This window comes from Ursus maritimus, unplaced genomic scaffold (genome assembly GCF_017311325.1).
Source record: "Ursus maritimus isolate PB19 unplaced genomic scaffold, ASM1731132v1 scaffold_3, whole genome shotgun sequence".
Classification (NCBI taxonomy): Eukaryota; Metazoa; Chordata; class Mammalia; order Carnivora; family Ursidae; genus Ursus; species Ursus maritimus.
Window position 1 is genome coordinate 47,844,213 of NW_024425563.1, and position 22,285 is coordinate 47,866,497.

The 22,285-nt window shown below is 39.8% G+C and overlaps 1 protein-coding gene across 1 annotated transcript; it reads right to left on the bottom strand.

The window, feature by feature from the left end:
• Window positions 1-18,038: 18,038 nt before the first annotated feature.
• LOC103658915 (RNA-binding protein EWS-like) lies at window positions 18,039-20,344 on the bottom strand. Its single transcript, XM_040644166.1, is given in 1 exon segment — window positions 18,039-20,344. A coding segment is annotated over 1 exon segment (1,950 nt). The 5' UTR covers window positions 20,004-20,344; the 3' UTR covers window positions 18,039-18,053.
• Between the last annotated feature and the right edge of the window lie 1,941 nt (window positions 20,345-22,285).

Sequence of the window (22,285 nt, forward strand, 5' to 3'; positions counted from 1 at the left end):
ACAGTTTATTATATATAGTTCAAACTACTGAACAAAAACTTAGGTCCTCCAGATGCAACAATACTGCACCAACCAACCTAAGGCAAAGACAGATTTCCACACTGTGGCTGGGAGGTAGTTGGTTCTAAGTGTAAACTTCAAAACTGTACAAATACAAGGTTTTCATTTTATTTCGTTCTCCAACATTCAATATGATTGCAAACCCAGAAGCCTAACTACTAATGGGTGTTGGTAATCAGGAATCAGTCCCGTCTCCTGAAAGGAATGTGGCTATTTAAACAGGGTAGACTGTGCTCTGTGTACTGTGTAGACATGAAAGCAGTGACCAGGAACATTAAACAGTTAATATAAGCAAGTTCTTTTCTTTTTTAAAAGGAGTTTCTGTGTTTAATAGTGTGCCAGAAGAGTTTTAACTTATTAAATAAAATATATTCTAAGTGAACCTAAAAATTATATTTTATAAACTTAAAAATACTTTTTTTAGGTGTAATGCATCATCCATATCTGCAAATAGAAAACCAAAACTGTATATAAAGTAGTATTTCTCACCCAGCAATAAGAAGCACTTATGTAATTATTTTTCAAAAGGGTCAGAAAAACTATCTCAAATCCACTAAGACTAACTTACAACTTAGATACTCATACTGAAGCTACTTATTCAGTGATTCACTAATACCGCAAAACAAGCTTTCTTCTAGAGACACAGTGGTTTCTTCAGGTTAACTGGGTAAGAACTGAACATATTAAAAAAGAAGGAAGAATCAATGAATTTTCCAGCATGAATCCTAAGTTGCTTATTTTTTTTAAGTTTATTTATTTAAGTAATCTGTACACTCAAAGTGAGGCTCAAGTTCATAGCCCCGATATCAAGAACTGCATGCTCTACCAACTGAGCCAGCCAGAGGCCAGTAAGTTGCTTATTCTTGAACCAAAAAAGTTTGAGTCCATGATGAAATAAATCAAGTTATATCTTCCTCAGCAGTCCACTTGGACACTGACTTATTATCCTCTTCTACAGTCTACCAGTTCAGTTTTTCTGAAGGTGTGAACCAGTTATATTGGGATCACTTGGGGTCTTTAGGTATGATTATTGTATTGTAGTCATGTTAAGAAAAATAAAGTCATTTTCTTTTAGAGACCCAAATTGAAGTATTAATGGATAAAATACTAAGATCTGGGATTATCTTCAAAATAAATTAGTGTTGAAAGGGAAGTAGTGGCATATAGATGAAATAAGACTGGTTTGGTGTTGTCTATTGAAGCTGGGTGATGTGAATGTGGATGACCTTACACTATTTTCTATAATTTTGTATGGTTTAAAAATTTCATTGCAAACAGTTAAAACAAGAATCCCTTTGGTCTTGTTAAAAATTCAGATTCCTGGATTCCATCCAGGATCTCCCGAGTGAGAGTCTCGGGGGGAGAGAGTAGAGAAGTCCCATTACGTAGCCCGCTTGTGCTCACTGAAGTTTGAGGACTGCTGACGCAAGGTTACTTTGTGCATCTGATTCAGTGTATTCATGCGATCCACGCATGTGTTTCCTGTTTTCCACACATCAGCCCATTTCAATTCATAGAATACAATTTTAAATTAAAGCAATTACTGTATTTGGATAATTGACACTTTAAAATTTAGTTTCAAAGAATTTGTAAAGTGAAACAAAATAAAACCAAAATACATCTACTTCGAATTGAAATATATATTCAGGCAAATAGGTTAGCTTTCTTTCACTTTCAGCTGAAAATGGATTATTTTTATGAATGTCTTATATTCCTTTTCTTACCAGGGCATTAACATCCTATCCCAGACATCTACCTGCCCTTCACAGTAGTTCCTTGCTTTTTCTCAAATGTACCATGTTACCTGGCACCTCTAAGACTTTACATATGGGGCTCTCTTCGACTGAAACATTCCTCAATCCTCTCTTGATTTCTATACCTTTACCCCACCCCATTGCCAGGGTTGTGTCCTACACAGGAAAGCCTTTATTGTATGTGTAAGGAGGATGGGGTGCTATTCTTCTGTGGTTCCACAGTCTGCTCTAATACTGTAGTGCTGTAATGCTGAACACACTGTCGCGGCACTTTGTGCTTTGTTAGAAGGCTCTAGTTACCTGCCCTCTTCTCTCTCCTCAACTAGACCATACATTGCTATTGGTTAAGGATTGCATTTTGTTTATAATTGTATCTGCACTGTGCCTGGCATGTGGGAAATATGTACTGAGTAAATATTTGGTAAACAACTGAATGAGTCAAAAGATATCTTGGCACTGTTTTCTAAAATGCCAAAGAGTCTTAAGAAGAGTTATAGTCATCCTTTAAGGAAGAACACCTCTTTGGAAAGCGCTCCTTGGCCGTAAATACAGAAAAAAAGTTCCCCAGAAGGAGGCAAAGATTGCACCAGGAATTTTTCCCTTGGATACAACAATGTTTATAATTACAGTGCTTCTGTGCTTAGGTTGTTGCATGTGTACTTATTAATTTACCATAATTAAATTCTATCTCTTGACCCCAATTTTTTTGTGAAAAATTTCAAACATATGAGTCAAAAGAATAGTATAGTATACCCATAAATTCAACACCTGGATTCTATAATTAAAACAGGATGTTCAAAAAGTCTTAGTGAAGTTTTAAGTTTTAATAAGTTCAGAGGTATACATGCTAAAAATTTATAAAAATATTATGTAAACATTTATTTGATTTTATATTTAATTTTGTGAATTTTAATATTTTATTTTCTTTGTTTTGCATCTTCAGAGGCACTGAAAGAAAAAAATTAAAATTAAAAATTTGTAAGTAAAAATTTATAAAGCTAAGCAAGTCCAAAAATGTGAATAATTCAACTTTTAAATGATGAAAATTTATAGCATTAAATTATTAAAGCTTAAAAATTATTAAAGCTTGAAACTACACTAAGGACATAATCAACAGAGTGAAAAGGCAACACATAGAATGGGGAGAAAATATTCTCAAATCATATATCTTCGGGGGCGCCTGGGTGGCTCAGTCGTTAAGCGTCTGCCTTCAGCTCAGGGCATGATCCCAGAGTCCTGGGATTGAGCCCCACGTTGGGCTCCCTGCTCCACTGGGAGCCTGCTTCTTCCTCTCCCACTCCCCCTGCTTGTGTTCCCTTTCTCGCTGTGTCTCTCTCTGTCAAATAAATTAATAAAATCTTAAAAAAAAAAAGAATATATGAATAATTCCTACGACTTGACAACAGCAACAAAACAATTAAAAAATAGGCCAAGGATGTGGATATTTTTCTGAAGAAGTTATGCAAATGACCAATAAGTACATGAAGAGATGCTCAACATCATTAATCATTAGGGAAATGCAAATCAAAACCACAATGCGATCCCACTTCACACTTATTCGGATGTTATTATAAAAACAAAAGACAAAAAAACCCAAATAAAATCTTGATGAGGTTGTGAAAAAACTGGAATCCTTGTGCCTTGCTGGTAGAAATGTAAAATAGTGTGGCCACTGTGGACAACAATGTAGCATTGCCAAAAAAATTAAACATAGAATTTCCATATGATTCAGGATTCTACTTCTGAGATTCAAATAGCTGTTTGTATACCCGTGTTCATAGCAGTTCTTCACAACAGCCAAAAGGTGTAAAATGTCCATTGACTGATGAACGGATGAACAAAGGGTGGTGTTTACATACAATGGAATATTATTCAGCCTTAAAGAGGAAGGACAGTCTGATGTATGCTACACACCGTGGATGAACTTTGAAAAGATTATGCTCACTGAAATAAGCCAGTCACACCACAAAAGGACAAATACTATGTGATTCCATTGATATGAGATACAGAGTTGTCAATTCATAGAGACAGCAGCTAGAATGGTGGTTGCCGGGGTTTGGGTGGGTAGGGAGGACTAAAGTGTTGCTATTTAATGGGTAGTGTCAGTTTGGGAGATGAAAAGAGTTCTAGAGATGAATGGTGGTGCGGGCAGCACGGCAATATGAATGCGCTTAATACCACTGAACTGTGCACTGGACAGTGGTTAAAATGGTTAAATATTTTTACCACAATAAAAAGTGCTGTTTTAGAAATGTTGAGCAAATATTCATAATTGACTAAAGCAAATTTGTTAGCTAAAATATGAAAAGAAGGGGAGGGGCGCCTGGCGGGCGCAGTCAGTGGAGCATGTGACTCTTGATCTTGAGGTTGTAAGTTTGAGCTCCACATTGGGTGTAGAGATTACTTGAAAAAAGTAATAAAATAATAAAATAAAAGAAGTGGAAAGCTTCAATTTTTAAAGCAAATTAAAAGAGAAAAATATATTGCTTCCTCTCAAGGAATTGTCAAGTTACTGAGTCATACAACAGTTTGGTTTAATCTGTGACCATTTGCTATGGTGAAATGAATATACAAAGAAAGTAAAGGGGAAAAATTGCTGACTCTGGTAAATTTTCCCCATATATTCCCATTAACGTATCCCTTTCTTTTTCTTTTCTTTTTTTTTTTTAATTTCTTTTTGTCAGTTCAAATGTGTTCAGATATAAATAGCTTGTCCATGGATGCAAATAACATAGCACTTTCCCCAAAGGCAGAATTTGTGCATATGGTAATTTAGAGAGACAAAAAAGAGACAATTTAGCTCCCTTGTGTAAATTGCCATGACTACCGTGAATATGCTTCCTGGAACTAGGGGCAGATAAGACTGAGATTATTATGAAATCCGTAGATTTGGCCTTATAGAATTGGCTTTATCTGAAAAGATCTACAATTGCGTTTATTATTTAGCCTAATTGGAGAACAGTCAACAAAAACCCCATAAAATCTCACAAAAGTCTTTGTTCAGCGTGCACTAACTGCTACAATAATGATGGGCTGAAAAGAAAACAAATTTGGGCATTATAAAGATATGGGTTTACAATGCTTGAGCTTTCTAAAAATTAAAGATCCAGAAGACCAGCATGCAAATCACATATACAGATACTTTTAGTGTTGACTGCACCACAGAATAAACACCGCTTTAGAGATCATTGTCATGTTTCCTTCAGCTTCAAAACAAATTGATAGAATGTGATACACGGTCTTCCTGCCACCGGCAACAGCAGGAAATACGGATAGTTTATACTGCTTGGGCTTACAAAAAGAAGAGAAAATACCAAAAAATTAATGGTTAACTCAGCCTTAAGATTTGAATATTGCCCCTTTGCTGAACTATTTTTTACCAAGCCCCAATCACCCAGTTAAAAAAAAAAATCAGGTTTTTATGGAGAAGGGATTGAAGAAGGGGAATTGGGTGAGAACTGTTTTAAAGAGGGGTGAGGGGTAGAGGGGAACTACGTTTTCTTGCCAATGAAAATCCATAAGTAATGAATTCATATTGTACAAAGTTTTATTTATTTCAAAAAATGCATTGAAATTAGTTTCTAATGTATATTTGAAAACTCAGCTACAGTCCCTTTGTTTTTATGTGTTTCTGAATTGATCTGCCACCTGCCTTGGGTGTAGGACACACCAAATTGCTTGGGTCATCATATGTCCAATAGGCTTCCATCTTGAATTAGGGTCAAGCCATTTTCTTGCCTCGCAGAGAAACCTTTGTGATTTTGTTCACATCTTTTCTCCTGTGAATCAAAACAAAAATCTGAAGTCAAAATTCCTTTTAAGTGGTAAGGCTCTTTAAAACGAGAAGTACTGCTGTTGGGGCAGTAAATATATACTAACACACAAAACACACACACACACACACACACACACACACACGGAATTTTTAAAAAGACTCTCACTGTTTAAAAACAAAATCCGAAATAATGTGTCCCTCTAGATTTTATTTGTATTTACTAACTATAGTCCTCTTTCCTTTATGGGCTACGGTCCCTGAATGTGCTGAACCCTCCTTGGAGAGCACAGTGGAAAACTCCTCTGAGTGTCACTGCTCCTGTTATTGATGTTGATGGCAGAGTCTTCTAATTCTAACCCCTGCTGAGTCTTTAGAAACCTGGTAGATTGTTAACATGGTTAGCAGGAGTTCATGAACTCTGCTCTGTATAAATGCAAAATCCTGAGAACTTTGATATGGAATTGGTGTTTAAAGATTTCTCTTCATATTTCTTAAAATGTTTTAATAGTTTATATTTTAAAAGAAGCTTGTTGGGTTTTAGTATTATGGTTTCTACTGTATAAATATTGCATTTTCAAACATAATATGCTTAGAGAGTTGTTATAAAACTCATTTTTTGGCAATATTCTTATAACCTGCCCCTCAGCCATTTAAAAATAAATAGTGAATGGTTTTTCTATATATTAATGGAGCAATTTAGGAATATTTAGTTATTTACATAACAGAAACATACGGTAGCAATGCAGTGAAAATCAGTCATTTGGAAATGATTTGAACCTACAGTCATTAAAGGGTGTATTTATTACTCTCATAAAATTAAGGAAATATCTAAAGGAACAATCATTACATTAGATTTACAGTTAAGATACCCAGTTGTATGTGTTGTGGTTGTAAATCGAATGTATTTTTCCAGAGGGTATTCGAGTACAGAGGCTCGAAAAATTTCCTGGTGGCCACTTTTAACTTTTTCTGCTTGTCAGAAATGAACTCAGCTGAAGAAAGAAAAAGAGAGAAAGGGAGACAGAGGTACATAAAGAAAGAGAGAAAGAAAGACACTGGAGAAAGAAAAGCTAAAGTGAGTGAGTTTTTTATCTCTAGTGCAAATTTCTGACCAACTAGATAGCATTTGCCTGTGGATTAATTTATTCAAGTGCTTTTTAAGGATCTACTAAATACAGAGCACTGGCGGAAGATTCTGTTGAGTCCTCAACTTTGTAAACAAGGAATAAATTCTCTCTTTGTATATAGGAAAAGTACACTGCATCATTAAAGGAGTGGTCATCTATCACTCTTTTCCTCCTTCTCTATCTCTCCTACCCCATCTCAATCCCTCTTTTAAGCTGAAGGAAAATATTCTGATCTTATTCTAGGTATGGGCTGATACATAGAGTAAGACTCCATGGACCTGAAGAGCTCTCTCTGGGAAAAAGCACTTTCTGGGGAGTCCTAGGGTTCCTTTCTTTTGTGGAAAGCTGACTCTCTTGATATCCATTAGCATTTATTGAGTGTTTAGTGAACAGGTGGGAACACCAAAAAATAAGAGATGAAGCCTGTCTTTTAGAAACTTACAATCTTGGTCTCCTTTATCCAAGGAGACAAATATATAAACCAGTACTTGCAGTGCATCTTGAAAAGTCCGTGATAGAGAAGATATTAGCAAATGACCTATCTGATAAAGGATTAGTATTGAAAATATATAAAGAACTTCTACAACATCCCCAATATAAATAATCCAATTTAAAAATGGGCAGAAGACGTGAACAGACATTTCTCTAAAGAAGATATGCAGATAGCCAATACACACAGGAAAAGATGCTTAACATCACACATCATCAGGGAAATGCAAATCAAAACAATGAGATATCACTTCATACCTATCAGAATCGCTAAAATAAAAAACACAAGAAACAAGTGTTGGAGAGAATGTGGAGAGATAGGAACCCTAGTACACTGTTGGTGGGAATGCAAACTGGTGCAGCCACTCTGGAAAACAGTATGGAGGTTCCTCAAAAAGTTAAAAATAGCTACCTTAAAATCCAGGAATCACACTTCAGGGTGTTTACCCCAAAAATACAAAAACACTAATTCAAAAGGATACATGCACCCCTATGTTTATAGCAGCATTATTTACAATAGTCAAATTATGGAGGCAGCCCAAATGTCCATTGATAGATGAATGGATAAAGAAGAAGCGGTATATACATACAATGAAATATTACTCAACCATAAAAAAGAATGACATCTTGCCATTTGCCACAACGTGGATGGAGCTATAGAGTATTATGCTAAGTGAAATAAGTCAGAGAAAGTCAAATACTATATGACTTCACTCATATGTGGAATTTAAGAAATAAAACAAATGAGCAAAGTAAAAAAAAAAGAGAGAGACAAACCAAGAAACAGACTCTTAACTGTAGAGAACAAACTGATGGTCACGAGGAGAGGCGCATAGGGGGATGGGTGAAATAGGTGATGGGGATTAAAGAGCACACTTATCATGATGAGCACTGAGTACTGTATAGAATTGTTGAATCACTTATTGCACACCTGAAACTAATATCACACTGTATGTTAACTGTACCGAAATTAAAATAATAAACTTAATTTAAAAAAGAAAGAAAAGTACCCTAATAAAGGACCAAGTATTCCATAGGTAAATGTGAGTAATTTATTAGGCAGGGAGTGAAAACTTTACAGAGTAATGACATTACTTAAAGAAGTGAAGGAGCTCACCTGGAAAGGAAAAGCATTTCGTATAGAGGGAACAGAACATGCAAAGGCAAAACATCAAGGATCATGTGTTTGGGGAATAACAAGCAGTTTGGTGTGGCTGAATTGTAGCGCTTGAAATAAGGGTGGTGGGATGCAGTGGGGGGACCTGCAAGATATGGGTATGTTAAAGAAGACTGAGCAAGGTTATGAAGAAACTTGTTTGGATTTGGACTTTTATTTCAGGAAACAGAAAAGAGCCATCAGAGGCTATTGGGATTATTAAAGGAGTATTACATTTGTGTTTTAGAAAGATCACTTTGATGCCAAGATTGTCCAGAAAAGATACTAGACACAGAGAAGTTAGGAGTCCAGGTGGGAGATGATGGGAATTTTATCTAAGACAGTGGCTATAGGATTGGAAGAACAGCATAGACTGGAGAGAGATTCAGGAAGTAGAATCAAGAGCACTTGGTGATAGATTGGATTTGGGAGTTGAAGTAGAAGAAACATCAAGAAGGACTACAGAGCTGCTTTTATGTTGAGCACTGGTAGATACCATGTGGATAGTGGCAAGAGGTTTAGGAAGTGTGGAGGTAACAACTTTGATTTTAGACATGATCACCAGCTGCTGACTATGGCCAGTTTGGTTTGTGGGTTTTAGAAGAGAGAATGGGTTGAAAGGGGTGTGTTTGGGAGTTGTCATTATTTAAGGGGTAGGAAAAGTCACATAAATAAATAAAATTGTTCAGATAGAGCTTCTGGAGTGAGAGCTCCAAGGAGTGAACTCTGGGGACTAATTAGGGGGAGGGCGTGTATGTAGGGAGGCACACGAGGAATAGAATAGAGAGGTGTCCAGAAAGCCAGGGAGCTGAGGAGCTCCAAGAAGGAGGGAGCAGGGAGCGCCTGGGTGGCTCAGTTGATTAAGCATCTGCCTTCTGCTCAGGTCATGATCCTGGGGTCCTGGGATTGAGTCCCACATCGGGCTCCCTGCCCAGTGGGGCCTGCTTCTCCCTCTCTCTCTGCTGCCCCCCACCCCCGTCTCAAGCACGTGCACTCTCTCTCTCTCCATAAATAAATAAAATCTAAAAAAAAAAAAAAAAAAAAAAAAAGAAGGGAGCAGTCCATAGTGCTGCTCACTTTAGGCAACCCGCCCAGAAGTGCTTTTCTCCAGGCTGCCCATCAAAGGGATACTCTCTTAGAGGCTAGGAAGAAAGAGAAACTACTTCTCCTTGAGATGTTCTTTCTCTCTCCTCCTTCCTCTTACTTCCTTGTTCTCTCCTACCCCTTCACCCCCCCCCTTTTTTTTTAAGATTTTATTTATTTATTTGAAAGAGAGAGAGAGAGAGAACATGAGTCGGGGTGGGGGGTGTCGCAGGGAGGAGCAGAGGGAGTGGGAGAAAGCTCCCCACTGAGCGGGGAGCCCTACACAGGACTCCATCCCAGGACCCGGGGATCATGACCTGAGCTGAAGGCAGACGCTTAACCAACTGAGCCACTCAGGCGCCCCTCCTTCATTCCTTTTTTAAAAAACTCGTGGTTGCTTCCTGAAATGAATTTGGGGTTCCTTCCATGCCCTCCCAAAACAATTCATAGTACTTGCATTGCTAGTTCAGAACCAACAAATGCTGGAATTTGAGCTATGACTCATTTTACTTTGAACACAGAATTTATTCTTCTCTATGGATGCAGTTCAGACTTACTATACTGCTCTTGAAATTTGCTTTTAATAAAGCAGTCCCCCAGGGCCCAGGTCTCACTGTAGAGTAAGAGGGAGCACAGGCCTCAACCAGGGCTCAGGCTGTTCAGTGCCTTGGGGTCTCTGCCTAACTGCTGGATCAATATTTGAAAGGGGATCCAAGTATAACATTCTCCGATTAAGAGGAGCCAGGCATTCTTTCTAATTCCCAGATTCCTCGAAACTTCCTGTGTTGAAAATTGCTTTTTTCTGATCAGCAGNNNNCAGGAAACTCAGTCTTTTGGGAATCAGACAACCATGAAGGTTATCAGCCCTTGCAAATGAACATCCTATTTACTCCAGGGATTGGGAAATCTTTCCATCCGCGGCTACCGACCCACAGAAAATGAATAATGAAGTAAAGGGCCCAAAGTTCTAGTAGATGTGAGCGAAAGTTGAAAGAAGAAGAAATGTAGACTCAAAGAATTAAAGAAGAGGAGAAGAAAGGTGCTAACACGTTTTTAAGCACCCACAGTGAGCCGGATACCTGCTGTATATTTTATAGCATCTTATTCCCTCCTTACAGGAACTCCAGGAGGTGAGCATCCTTCTGTCTGTTTTACAGATGAGGGAGCCAGAGTTGAGGGGTGTTAGTGAAATTACCAGAACCACACAGCTAATATATGATGGGCTGAGATTCAAGCCCTGACGATGGCTCCAAAGCCCATGTTCTCACCAAGCAAACAAGGTAGCAAGAGGACTAAGAAGAAAGATCTAAAAATGGATAAGAAAGAAAAAGCAGCATTTCTCCCTTCTCGCTTGTGTTCCCTGCAGCTCCAGTTGCAAGGCTTTCAATCTTTTCCTCCCTTCTTGTCAGCTGTCAGAATCTTCCCTGTTTGTTGTCCGAGAATCCCCACCCATCTGTCTTGTATCTTCTCTTACTGGTTCAGACTGGAATTCACCTTTGCCAACATCTCCTCATCCCTCTCTGAGGTTGCTGACTCAGAGGATCGTGCACATGTCTGAAAGAGAATTCCCCCCGGAGGAGCCAGGGCATGCATCTTACCGCAGGNNCACACATTCCTGCTGTTTGCACAGCTGTATTTGTTGCTCTTAATGGTAGAGAAGGGAGGCTCAAAAGACACTTGGTTTTAGAAAACTTTTCATGGTCTAGCTAGAAGAAATTAAACGAAGGGCCAGAGGTTTCCCACTGCTTTTCTAGAGGCCAAGATTCTTTTCTTTTTGAATTCTCTCTTGTCAGTGAGGAAGCATTCTAGCAACTGCTATATAAATGTTACCATTTATTTTTGAGATTTGCCTGAAGGAAGTTTCTCCCTAAAGAAATTATTTTTTTTTCTTCCTCAAAAATCTTTGAGTTCTCTTTCTAAATGGAGTATTTATGACTTTTCCTTGACCAGAACTGAGTCATTGTGTTCAGTGACCACATCGCTCACCAATGCTGAACTGTCTTCTTCTGCCTCTCTCAACAATCTGGGTCTGTTTTTCAATTTAAAGCAACTGTTCATGGAAATCCTGCCATGAAGGAAAATATTGTGAGTCAATACACTTTGGGCCAAGTCCAAGCCTCAGATAACGAAGTCGGTAGTACTTGTGCAAAAAGTAATTTGCCCCGTGATAGTAATAAATCTGTTATTTGTATGTCACAAACATAAATGCCTAAATGTATTCCAAGGTCTTGATGGAAATTAGTGAAATGGATTTTCTGATGCATCCATAACTAATTTTGTGACTATTTATAGAACTGTTTTTACTTATATCCTAAGTACTAGCGAGTATGCTTTATTTAAGTACTAAAATAGGGAAGCGATATTCACTTGTAATAAATATAGGGCCTCGTCAGTATTTCCTGGTGTCGTTTGAGTATTTATGCCTTATGGGGCAGAAGTGGTGATACCTTCCCTTAGGTAACTCAAGGGATAGGCTGAGTGATTAATAGTGAAAATATTGGGGGCGCCTGGGTGGCACAGTGGTTAAGTGTCTGCCTTCGGCTCAGGGCGTAATCCCGGCTTAATGGGATTGAGCCCCACATCAGGCTCCTCCACTATGAGCCTGCTTCTTCCTCTCCCACTCCCCCTGCTTGTGTTCCCTCTCTCACTGGCTGTCTCTATCTCTGTCGAACAAATAAATAAAATCTTTAAGAAAAAATAGTGAAAATATTGGATTATGTAGTAAAGAGTTGATAATACTGCGTTGACTAGAAAATTGTTGGTGTCCCCATGAAATGTTACTGCAAAGGTTCTTTTGAGATAGGTGACCAGTTTATGTGCCGTCTCCAAACTAAATGGATCTCAAATCAGATTCTGTGAAGTATAAACCACATTAAAAATTATATTTGGACCAAAAGCCCGTTCTCCTTTCCACAGAAATTACGATTTTGATCAAATCAATGCTGAAAAATATTACTTTTTCTTCCTAGCTCTGGTGTGTCTAGAAATGGTTTGTGACAGAAAGTCTTTTTATAGCTTTGCTTTCAACATGCATTTACGTTTTAATGATACATTCTTCTCCAGTAAAAATGTAATTGTAACACACAGAAATCAACACATTTTAAGCTTTCTGAGTATATTTAAACTGTCAACAGTGTGCTGTCTGACATACAACGTTGTTCTGCTTCCGCCTTTAATGGCTAAGTTGTTTTCTAAAGACTGTCTAATGACACAAGACTCCTAAATCCTGTCGGACCATGTGAACTAAGAATGACCTGAGTGGCTAGGGATGCCTTGACCATCTGTCATTGATAGCCGTATTGATCTGGAGATGGTAGCTGAGGGCACTGTGTACTGAGGATATGGCAGTTTGCTGAGGTGATGATAACCATCACTGATACCTTTGTGAAGGGCTTGATTTCTCATTGTGTGTTCCCTAGCTATGGAACCCTTGGGCGGTACGTAACCTGGTTTTAAAAGTAGTCTTCTGGGTCAAAAGGGTACATCAGTCCTCATACATTATTCTCCTAGGTCACCCTTCAGCCTGTCTCAGTAAAATACAAAAAAGAGCTTCTTTTTAAGTTTTACTTTGAAAGATTTAAAAGCATACAGGAATTTATACCCTCCTAGATTCACAAATTTTTTTTTTCTTTTTTTAGAGATAGAGACAGCCAGTGAGGGAGGGAACACAAGCAGGGGGAGTGGGAGAGGAAGAAGCAGGCTCACAGCAGAAGAGCCTGATGTGGGGCTCGATCCCATAACTCCGGGATCACGCCCTGAGCCGAAGGCAGACGCTTAACCGCTGTGCCACCCAGGCGCCCCATGGATTCATAAATTTTTAATAATTTGCATTATTGCCTTTATCTATGTATCTCTGTGAACCATTTCAAATGAAGTTTCAGAGGGGTGCCCGGCTGACTCAGGTGGAGTACAAGACTCTTGTTCTCAGGGTTGTAACTTTGAGCCCCACGTTGGGTGTAGAGATTACTTAAGAATAAATAAAGTTTTGGTTTTGCTGTAGTGGCAGCAGCCTCATTTGGATTAATGCAGTAAGCAAGTGATGTGCACAAGTATATTAGAGTTAGAGCGTGTAATAATGAACACAAATGTGATGAAATGCATTCTCTGTGTATGGGAATGACCTTTGTTTTTCATCTGTGGTCTTCCTGTGGTTTCATAAAGATGTTTCTCAGTAGATAACACTCTATGCTATTGTCTTATACATTAAAAAGAGTCCAGCAGGGTGCTGGCTGTTTACATAGTGAGCATTCTATAAATGTTAATTGTTGATATACAAGCATCCCTTCACCCTTTGATGTAATTTGTAGATCACAAAAGAAGGCAATAGGATTGAAGAATTAGATAATGTCCAAGGGAAACAAACACTGAAGGGACCCAGGAAGATAATATAATTTTTCAATGGCTACAGTAACTCATATTGGAATTCAGAAACATTTGCATTTACTAATATACTTTGTTCAGCGTATATTTGTTAAGAATTTTTGATGTGTTAGGCCCTGTATAGAGGCATTACATTAAAAAAAAAACTTTTATATGGAAAAAGTCAAACATACATAAAAGTAGAGAGAATAGTGTGATGGATCCCTCTGTACCCCTCATTCAGCTTCACTGCATTATAGTATTTTGCCAATCTGGCTTCACCTATCCTTTTCACTTTTTGGGAGGGGTGGTGATGAAGTATTTTAGAGCAAGTTCCAGATATCATGACATTCATATATAAATACTTCTGTGAATTAGACTGTGCACTAGACTGTGAAGTTTTATGAAGACTATGAAGTTTGGATTTCTAGAACATTTTGACTAAAGATAGATTAGTGACTTTAAAAGATTCAAACCTGGGGTGCCTGGCTGACTCAGTTGGTAGAGAATGTGACTCTTTATCTCAGGCTTGTAAGTTCAAGCCCCACATTGGGTATAGAGATTACTTTAAAATCTTTACAAATATAAATAAAAGATTCAAACCCTACAGATAGTAGTTTATCATTGACCCATATTCATTTAATAAAAATAGTTGGTCCAGGAGCACCTGGGTGGCTTAGTTCGTTGGGCATCCAGTTCTTGATTTCACGATCTTGGGGTAGTGGAGTCGAGTCCAGCATTGGGCTCTGCACTCAGTGGGGAGTCTGCTTGAGATTCTCTCTCTCCCTCTCCCTGTGCCCCTCTCCCAATCAGTGCATGTGCACACATGCTCTTTCACTCTCTCAAATAAATAAATAAATGAAACTTTAATAAAGATAGTTGGTCCATAACAAGGTTGAATAGTTTGGAAAAGTATTATATGTTTCCCTGAGGTATGAAATGATGAAATGTTAATAATAAGCATTTTCATAGAAATTGGATTACAAAGTATCCATCAATATATTATTTTAAGTAGTAGTAGGTTATGGTTTTTATGAGGATATTTGTGTGTGTGTGTGTGTGTGTTGTATGTGTGTGAAGGGAACAGCATTAAATTTAAGACATACATATATATATGCAATGGGGAATAGTCCATAGGTTTTTTAATCACATAATGTTCTATGTAAAGCCTAAGAATAATAATCATGCAGAATTCCTATACAATTTATCACTTTATGATGAACATTTGAGCCTGAAATGAAATCAAGAGTGGTTTGATTGGAGGCAATCAGGAAAAGACAATGAAGCAGAGACTCAAGCAAGGTTCAGCTCAATTAGGTGACTTTTAAGGTTAAAGGTAGAAGAAGGGGGCCCTGTTTGTTCATCCTCTGATGTGCTTCCATCGTGTCCTGGGACAAGCCCATGGATGGGTTCACTGCACTGTCATACTTACATGCAAAACCTATTTCTGAGTTTGCGTTGCTCCTTGAATTCTCCCTCATTTTTTAAAAAGTTTTTATATTTAAGTGATCTCTATACCCAATGTGGGGCCTGAACTCACAACCCTGAAATCAGGAGTTGTACACTCCACCAACTGAGCCAGCCAGGTGCCCCTTTAGACCCTTATTTTATAATAGAAATATATAATATATTATCAAGCAGAAAAGGACCCGAGAAAGCATCTGATATAACCAATTCCCTTGTTTCAGAGAAAGAATACTGATGTCCAAGTTTCAGTGACTTGCAAGCCTGTAGAGTTAAGACTATAATCCAGATTTTCTGATTTTCTACTTTCTACTTCATCATGTAGCCCCTCCGTATAGTTTCATATTCAGAGGTAGTTCAGTATTAAGGTAAATGAGATAACCCTTTGGGGCCTCAAATGTGTAAAGGTTTTCCTAGACCAGCACTTCAAAATGAGTAGAATGAACATTCCACTTGGCCTAATGTGAGGGACAGAACATTCCATCATTTCAAGTAATGGTGCAGCTCACTTGCAGTACTGATGTCTTTACTTTATAAATGTGCATAAAATTTCAGACTTTTTAGGGAGGCAGTCTGACTTACTTTACTGTAAGAATGGTTTTCACAACCTGCACTTTTGTGCAACACTGACTATTGCATGGACCAAGCAATGTATAAGTGAATTTAGCTAGTCAGAATGCTGGGACACGTGCACGCACACACACACACACACACACACACACACACACGTGGAGAGAGAGTGCACGTGTGTGCAAGAGCAAGAGCAAGCAAGCTCTATAATAAAGGTGTTAACTATCAATAATTCTGTCTATCTGGGAGAGTCAGGGAAGGCAGTGGTATAGACCTGATATTGGAGCTAAGTCTTTTTTTTTTTTTTAAAGATTTTATTTATTTATTCGCTAGAGATAGAGACAGCCAGCGAGAGAGGGAACACAAGCAGGGGGAGTGGGAGAGGAAGAAGCAGGCTCATAGCAGAGGAGCCTGATGCGGGGCTCGATCCCATAACGCCGGGATCACGCCCTGAGCCGAAGGCAGACGCTTAACCACTGTGCCACCCAGGCGCCCCTGGAGCTAAGTCTTGAAATAAGTATTTTGCCACAGATATGTGGGGAAGAGTATTCCAAGAAGAGGACAAAACATGTGCAAAGACATACTTTGTTTGGAAAAGAGGGAATCCTTTGACCCTAAGAGCATCAATTGATTTGGGGCACTCTTGGAGTTTGGATCTGTTTTAGATAGAATAGTGCATAGCTATCACTAAGACTCCTCTTCCTCATCATATCAGCCTACCCAGCATTCTTTCCTATACTTCCTGCTTGGTTCTCTAAAAGAGCAGACGGGGACTCTTGGGTAGCTGTCAACTAGCAAGCATCTTGACATTCCTTTAACTCAGTGACAGTTGGATGGTGTTCAAATCCATCTTCATTGTCCAGCCTCTTTGCACTCAATCTACCACAGTGGTTTTCATGTATTATGGGTAGGACATAGAGGTAGTCTCAATAGAATTTTCTTCACAATTACTAAGATTTCTTTTTTTTTTTTTTTAAAGATTTTATTAATTTATTTGACAGAAAGAGAGAGACAGCCATCGAGAGAGGGAACACAAGCAGGGACAGTGGAAGGGGAAGAAGCAGGCTCCCAGCGGAAGAGCCTGATGTGGGGCTCGATCCCAGAACGCTGGGATCACGCCCTGAGCCGAAGGCAGACACTTAACGACTGTGCCACCCAGGTGCCCCCACAATTACTAAGATTTCTAAAAAGAAAAAAGTCCAGTAACATTATTATAGTTTTCAGCATTCTTACAAGTTATCATATGGTGTCATGGTTAAGAGCATTGGAATCAGACTTCGGTGTGCAACCTGGTTATGTTACTTTACTAGATTTATGATACTGTTTGGGATACTTAAAATCTATGAGTCTGTTTCTTCAAGTAAAGCATTCAATTCAGTGACCAGAACATTGTTAACCCCTTTTTTCTCTGTCTCAGAAAAGTGGCTTTTCTGGACTATTCTTAAAGAGCCCAGGTGAGATTAGGAAGAAAGAGAAAAACTGCACAATATGGTATTCATTTGCACGTGGGTTGTTCTGTGAAAGTTTCAGAAGACATTTATGTCTTTTCTGATTTTCTGCTGAATTGTGAGCAGTTTAAGGTTAAGGACTATTTTTTCTTCTGTTTATTTTCTCTCTAGAGCAGTTAGGACTGACTGTACAAAGGAGTGAACCATATAAATATTTTTGATTAGCTGATATTCTGGACTTCCCAGGGCATCCTGGATGTGACTCTGACCTTTGCTCTCCCACTGGACCCATCCTGGTATAGATTTAATCTATGGCAGCAGCTGCCTTAGAATTCAACCATGTGCAAATCCTGAGGCTTTAGAGGATGATATTCAGATATGTGTATGTGTGTGCTTGTATACACACACACACACATATGCATGTATTTACACACATATATACACATACAGATACAAGGCATAGTATATACATAGTATGTGCTGAACGTGTATACTGCAGAGTTAGGACTATAATCCAGGTTTTCTGATTTTCTATTTTCTATTTTCTTTTTCTTTCTTTTTTTTTTTTTAACCATTTAACTTGTTTTAATGTTTCTTCTCAAATGGTGAAAAATACTAAAGTACAGACAAGGAATAATCATAATGTTGTGGCCAACATTATAAATATGGAATTATAGATTTAAAACATTTTTTCTGATTTAAAAAATAAATCTGGTAGTCAGTGCAGCTCTGCAGGGTCTCTGCGTCTAGTAGGGCCGGTCTCTGCGTCTAGTAGGGCCGGTCTCTGCGTTCCTGACGGTGCTTGCCTTTATCCATTTTTCCAGGTCCTACGCGTCCGCTTCTTCTTCCTCCCATCTGTTCCATCAAAGGTCCAGGGGGCCCACCAGGGCCGCCCTGTCTTCCTCCACCAAAGCCACCTTGGTCCATGCCCTGGCCATCACGGAAGCCCCCTCTGTCTCCACCGTGGTCACCTCTGAACACGCCACCAGGACCACCGCGGTCCATGAGGCCTCCTCTTCCGCCCCGCATGCCACCAGGGCCGCCTCTGCCACGGTCACCGCCCAGGGGTGGAAAGGGTGGTGGAAGGAAGCCTTCAGGCTTTGGGGCCTTACACCGGTTGCATTCTGTTCTCCAGGCGAAGTTCTGGTTTCCACACCCCGGATTGGGGCACTGCCAGTCTCCAGCTCGGTGCAGGACGTTTCCTCCTCCGGATGGGTTCCCTCAGGAACCCCGGGGCCCTCTTGGGGGAAAGCCACCTCTGTCTCCTCCACAGCCTCCCATGTGACCCATGGGGCCCCCAGGACATCCTGGGCCCCCGGGACCTCCACGGAGCGGCGGTGGCATCCCTCTGCCCTCATGGGGAGGCATAGCACCCCGCACGCTGTTCATCAGAGGCTTCTTCTGAGCAAGAGACACCTTAATCTTACTCCCTTGGAAATCTTTCCCATCAAACCACTCCACGGCAGCCTTGGCAGTTGGTTGGTCTTCATAGGACATTGTAGCATCACCTTTGGGCTTTCCTGTTTCCTTGTCCAAGTAGATATGGATCATGGGTTGTCCGGTTCTCTTGTTCATCTTAACAACTTCACACTGCTTCAAGAAGTCTGCCAGATCATCTAGAGTCCCACTGTCATTTCAGCCTTGCACATGAATTGCACTGTTGTCAGAGTCTTCATCTGGATCTACACGTGGGCCTAGATCAAGATCTGGTCCTTCATCCATGGGTCCACCAGGCTTATTGAAGACAACTCGCTCTCCAGCGTCCATTCCACCATGTCCTCCTCCCCGCCCACCTCTGCTCATGCCTCCGCTATCAAATCCCCCTCTTCCCCTGCCCCGGTTATCAGGACCACTCATGCTCTGGTTCTCTCCTGGTCTGGAAAATCCTCCAGACTCCTGTGCATAAACACCCATGCTACTGGGGTGGTCCTGTTGGAATGAACTCTGCTGCCCATAGCTGCTGCTCTGTTGGCTATATTGACTTGGAGCCTGGCTGTAGGATCCAGTTTGGGGGGGATAACTAGTGGGCAGCTGATGCCCGTAGCTGCTTTGTTGACCATAGCTACTCTGCTGTCCATAGCTGCTCGGCTGTCCATAGGTGTTCTGCTGAGAGTAACTGCTCTGATCATAACTAGTCGGCTGTGTAGAGGAGTAGCTGGTAGGAGGGTAAGATGGTGGTGCCGTGACTGGCTGCATGGGGTAGCTCCCAAGTACCTGGGGATAACTGTAGTTACTCTGTCCATATCCTAGGCTGGGCTGGTTGTAACCCCCTGTGCTAGATTGAGGTTGACTAGTCTCAGTGGGTTTGTTACCATCCTGCGGTCTTTCAGGTGCGGTGGCTGCCGGCTGCTGCACATAGGCTGGGTAAGCAGGCTGAGTGCCATAAGCAGACTGAGCTGCATAGGAGGCCTGGGTGGTAGTGACTGTAGCAGTGGTGGTATCGTAAGCACCAGTGCCGTACCCCTGGACATGCTGACTGTATGCCTGGGTGGCAGTTGGAGTAGTATAACCAGCGGGAGGCTGTCCATAAGAAGTTGCATAGGCAGTCTGCCCATAGGTCGCAGTGGTCTGAGCCTGGGTATAGCTGACATCAGTGGGCTGTCCATAGGTTCCATAACTTTGCTGCCCATATGCCTGGGTGGTCTGTGCATATCCATGAGTGGGTTGGGCCTGCTGGGCTGCAGCTTGGCTATAGGTACTGTAATGCGTGGACGTCATTTTCTCTCCTTCCTTCTCGTTCTCTCAATGTCCGTCTCCCTCTAGCTTTCCCTCTAGGCGCCGCACTGCCTAATTTCCTATTTTCTACTTCATCATGTAGACTCTCCATAGAGTGTATGTATACTATACATATAGTATGTGTTGTATGGCTATTTGTGTATATATACATACACACACTTAGAATTTCCTACATATATAGGACGAGTTCAGCATTGGTGTTAGGTTAGGGAGAAAATGCTGAAATATTTATCTTTTGCCTAAGCCCTGGAGACATGGCTTTGTATCAATTAAAATGTCATTTTTCTGTTCAATAAGATACCTGGGGTGCCTGGGTGGCGCAGTCATTAAGCGTCTGCCTTCGGCTCAAGGCGTGATCCCAGAGTCCTGGGATCGAGCCCCGCATCAGGCTCCTCCGCTGGGAGCCTGCTTCTTTCTCTCCCACTTCCCCTGCTTGTGTTCCCTCTCTCCCTGGCTGTCTCTGTCAAGTAAATAAATAAAATCTTTTAAAAAAAATAAGATATCTAAAAGTTCCACATTTATGTTTCTTACTCTAATAGTCAGTACCCAAATAAAATATTTTCTCTATTAAATAATCCCCTTTATTTCTATAGGGCTTTGAAATTTACAAATCTTTTTAATATCCATTATCTGGCATAGATACTAAAGTCTTGCTGATGAATCAACAGATGAGTTCCATTGACTCCTCAAGACAGACCTATAAGGTATGTAGAACAAGTATTAATATTAAATATAATTATTCCCATTTCCCACATGAGGAAACTCAGAGCTATTGAGTCAAACCATCTCGTTCAGAGTCCTACAACTAATAAATGGCACAGCCAGGACTCAGCTTCAATCTCCTGATTCCCAAATCAGTGCAATTTCTACTACTATGTGATCACAGTGAAGACATTTAAAAGAATTCCAGTACTTAGGGAGAGATCATATTACTGCAGTTAATTCTCCTGCTCTTACACCAGATAATTGGGGCTTCTGATAATGGCTTACTTTTATATCTCCTCTGTATTATAACCTTAAAACTCAATTTAGTCCTAACTGTGAAATATTTCCTGCCCTAAGAAATACTGTAAGAATGGACCATAGCTATTGATCAAACCCAGTACCTACAAAGCAGTACTTTTGGTGTGTATTAAATCTAATATCCAGATACATTAGTATACATGCTACCTTCTTAACTAACATTTGTCTCTCATACTTCACTGAAATTACTAGTGAAACTATGACTAATAAAATTGGTTTAGAACCAAAATTCAATAAAAGCAAAGTTAATTATGTGTTTGTAAGAGAATAAGCATACAGTTTGATCAATATGCAAATTGTGACCTTCAATGGTCTTTTCTGTCTTCTTTTAAGCCCTTAGTCTTGCAAAGATTAATTTACTACCTAGAACTTCATTTTATGAAGCTACTAGGATTTAGATTACTAGATTTTTAATTGTTTACATATCAATGATACGTATGTAGATCTGTGTCTCAATCTTTATATCTTTGTGCGGGAGCCCTGTTCTAACACAAGAAACAGTGCATGAGGCGAATAAATATGTTCAGCATCATGTTAACAAAAGAACAGACCAATTTAGAAAATTAAGTTCACATCAGCGTTTTCTAGGCACCATTGTTTGACACCATGGTTGACACGGTGGGAAGTTCAAAGTTAAATAAGACATTTAAGAGTTTACAGTTTAGTGGAAGAAATAGTCATGTTCACAAATAACTAAAATACAACTAGTGTTTATTTTTAAAGAGAGACACAAACAAAAGCAACAGAATGGAAAACAGATGGAGAGATTTATTCTATACTTGGGAAGGCTTCACTGAGGAAATGGCATTTGATCAGATCTGGTGTCAGATTTTCACTGGAGGAAGTAGGAAGGCAGGGCTAGATGGGAGAAATAAGAAAAGCAAGGGCACAGAGGACAAAGGGCAAGCATACCTGGGGAACAGTGGGGAGGAGCCTCCATCCTATTCTCCAAACATATGACAAAACAAGGTCTGTCCCTGCACCTTCAAATCCTGACATTGAGTTAGTTTCCACAATGGCTGATGTATTCCTGAAAGTGATTCTCGTGTTGGAAACAGCTGGTCATAACTTACTTCTTCATGGAAGTAACTGCACACCACATAACTATCTCACTAAGCCCAATCTAAATGTATACCAACTTAACTTCCGCTTGGATTTCACAATGTTTGTGGCCACTTCAACATGCCTGCATAAGAGAGAAAGTGTGATGGAAGGAAAGTCAGAATCGAAGAGAAAGTGGT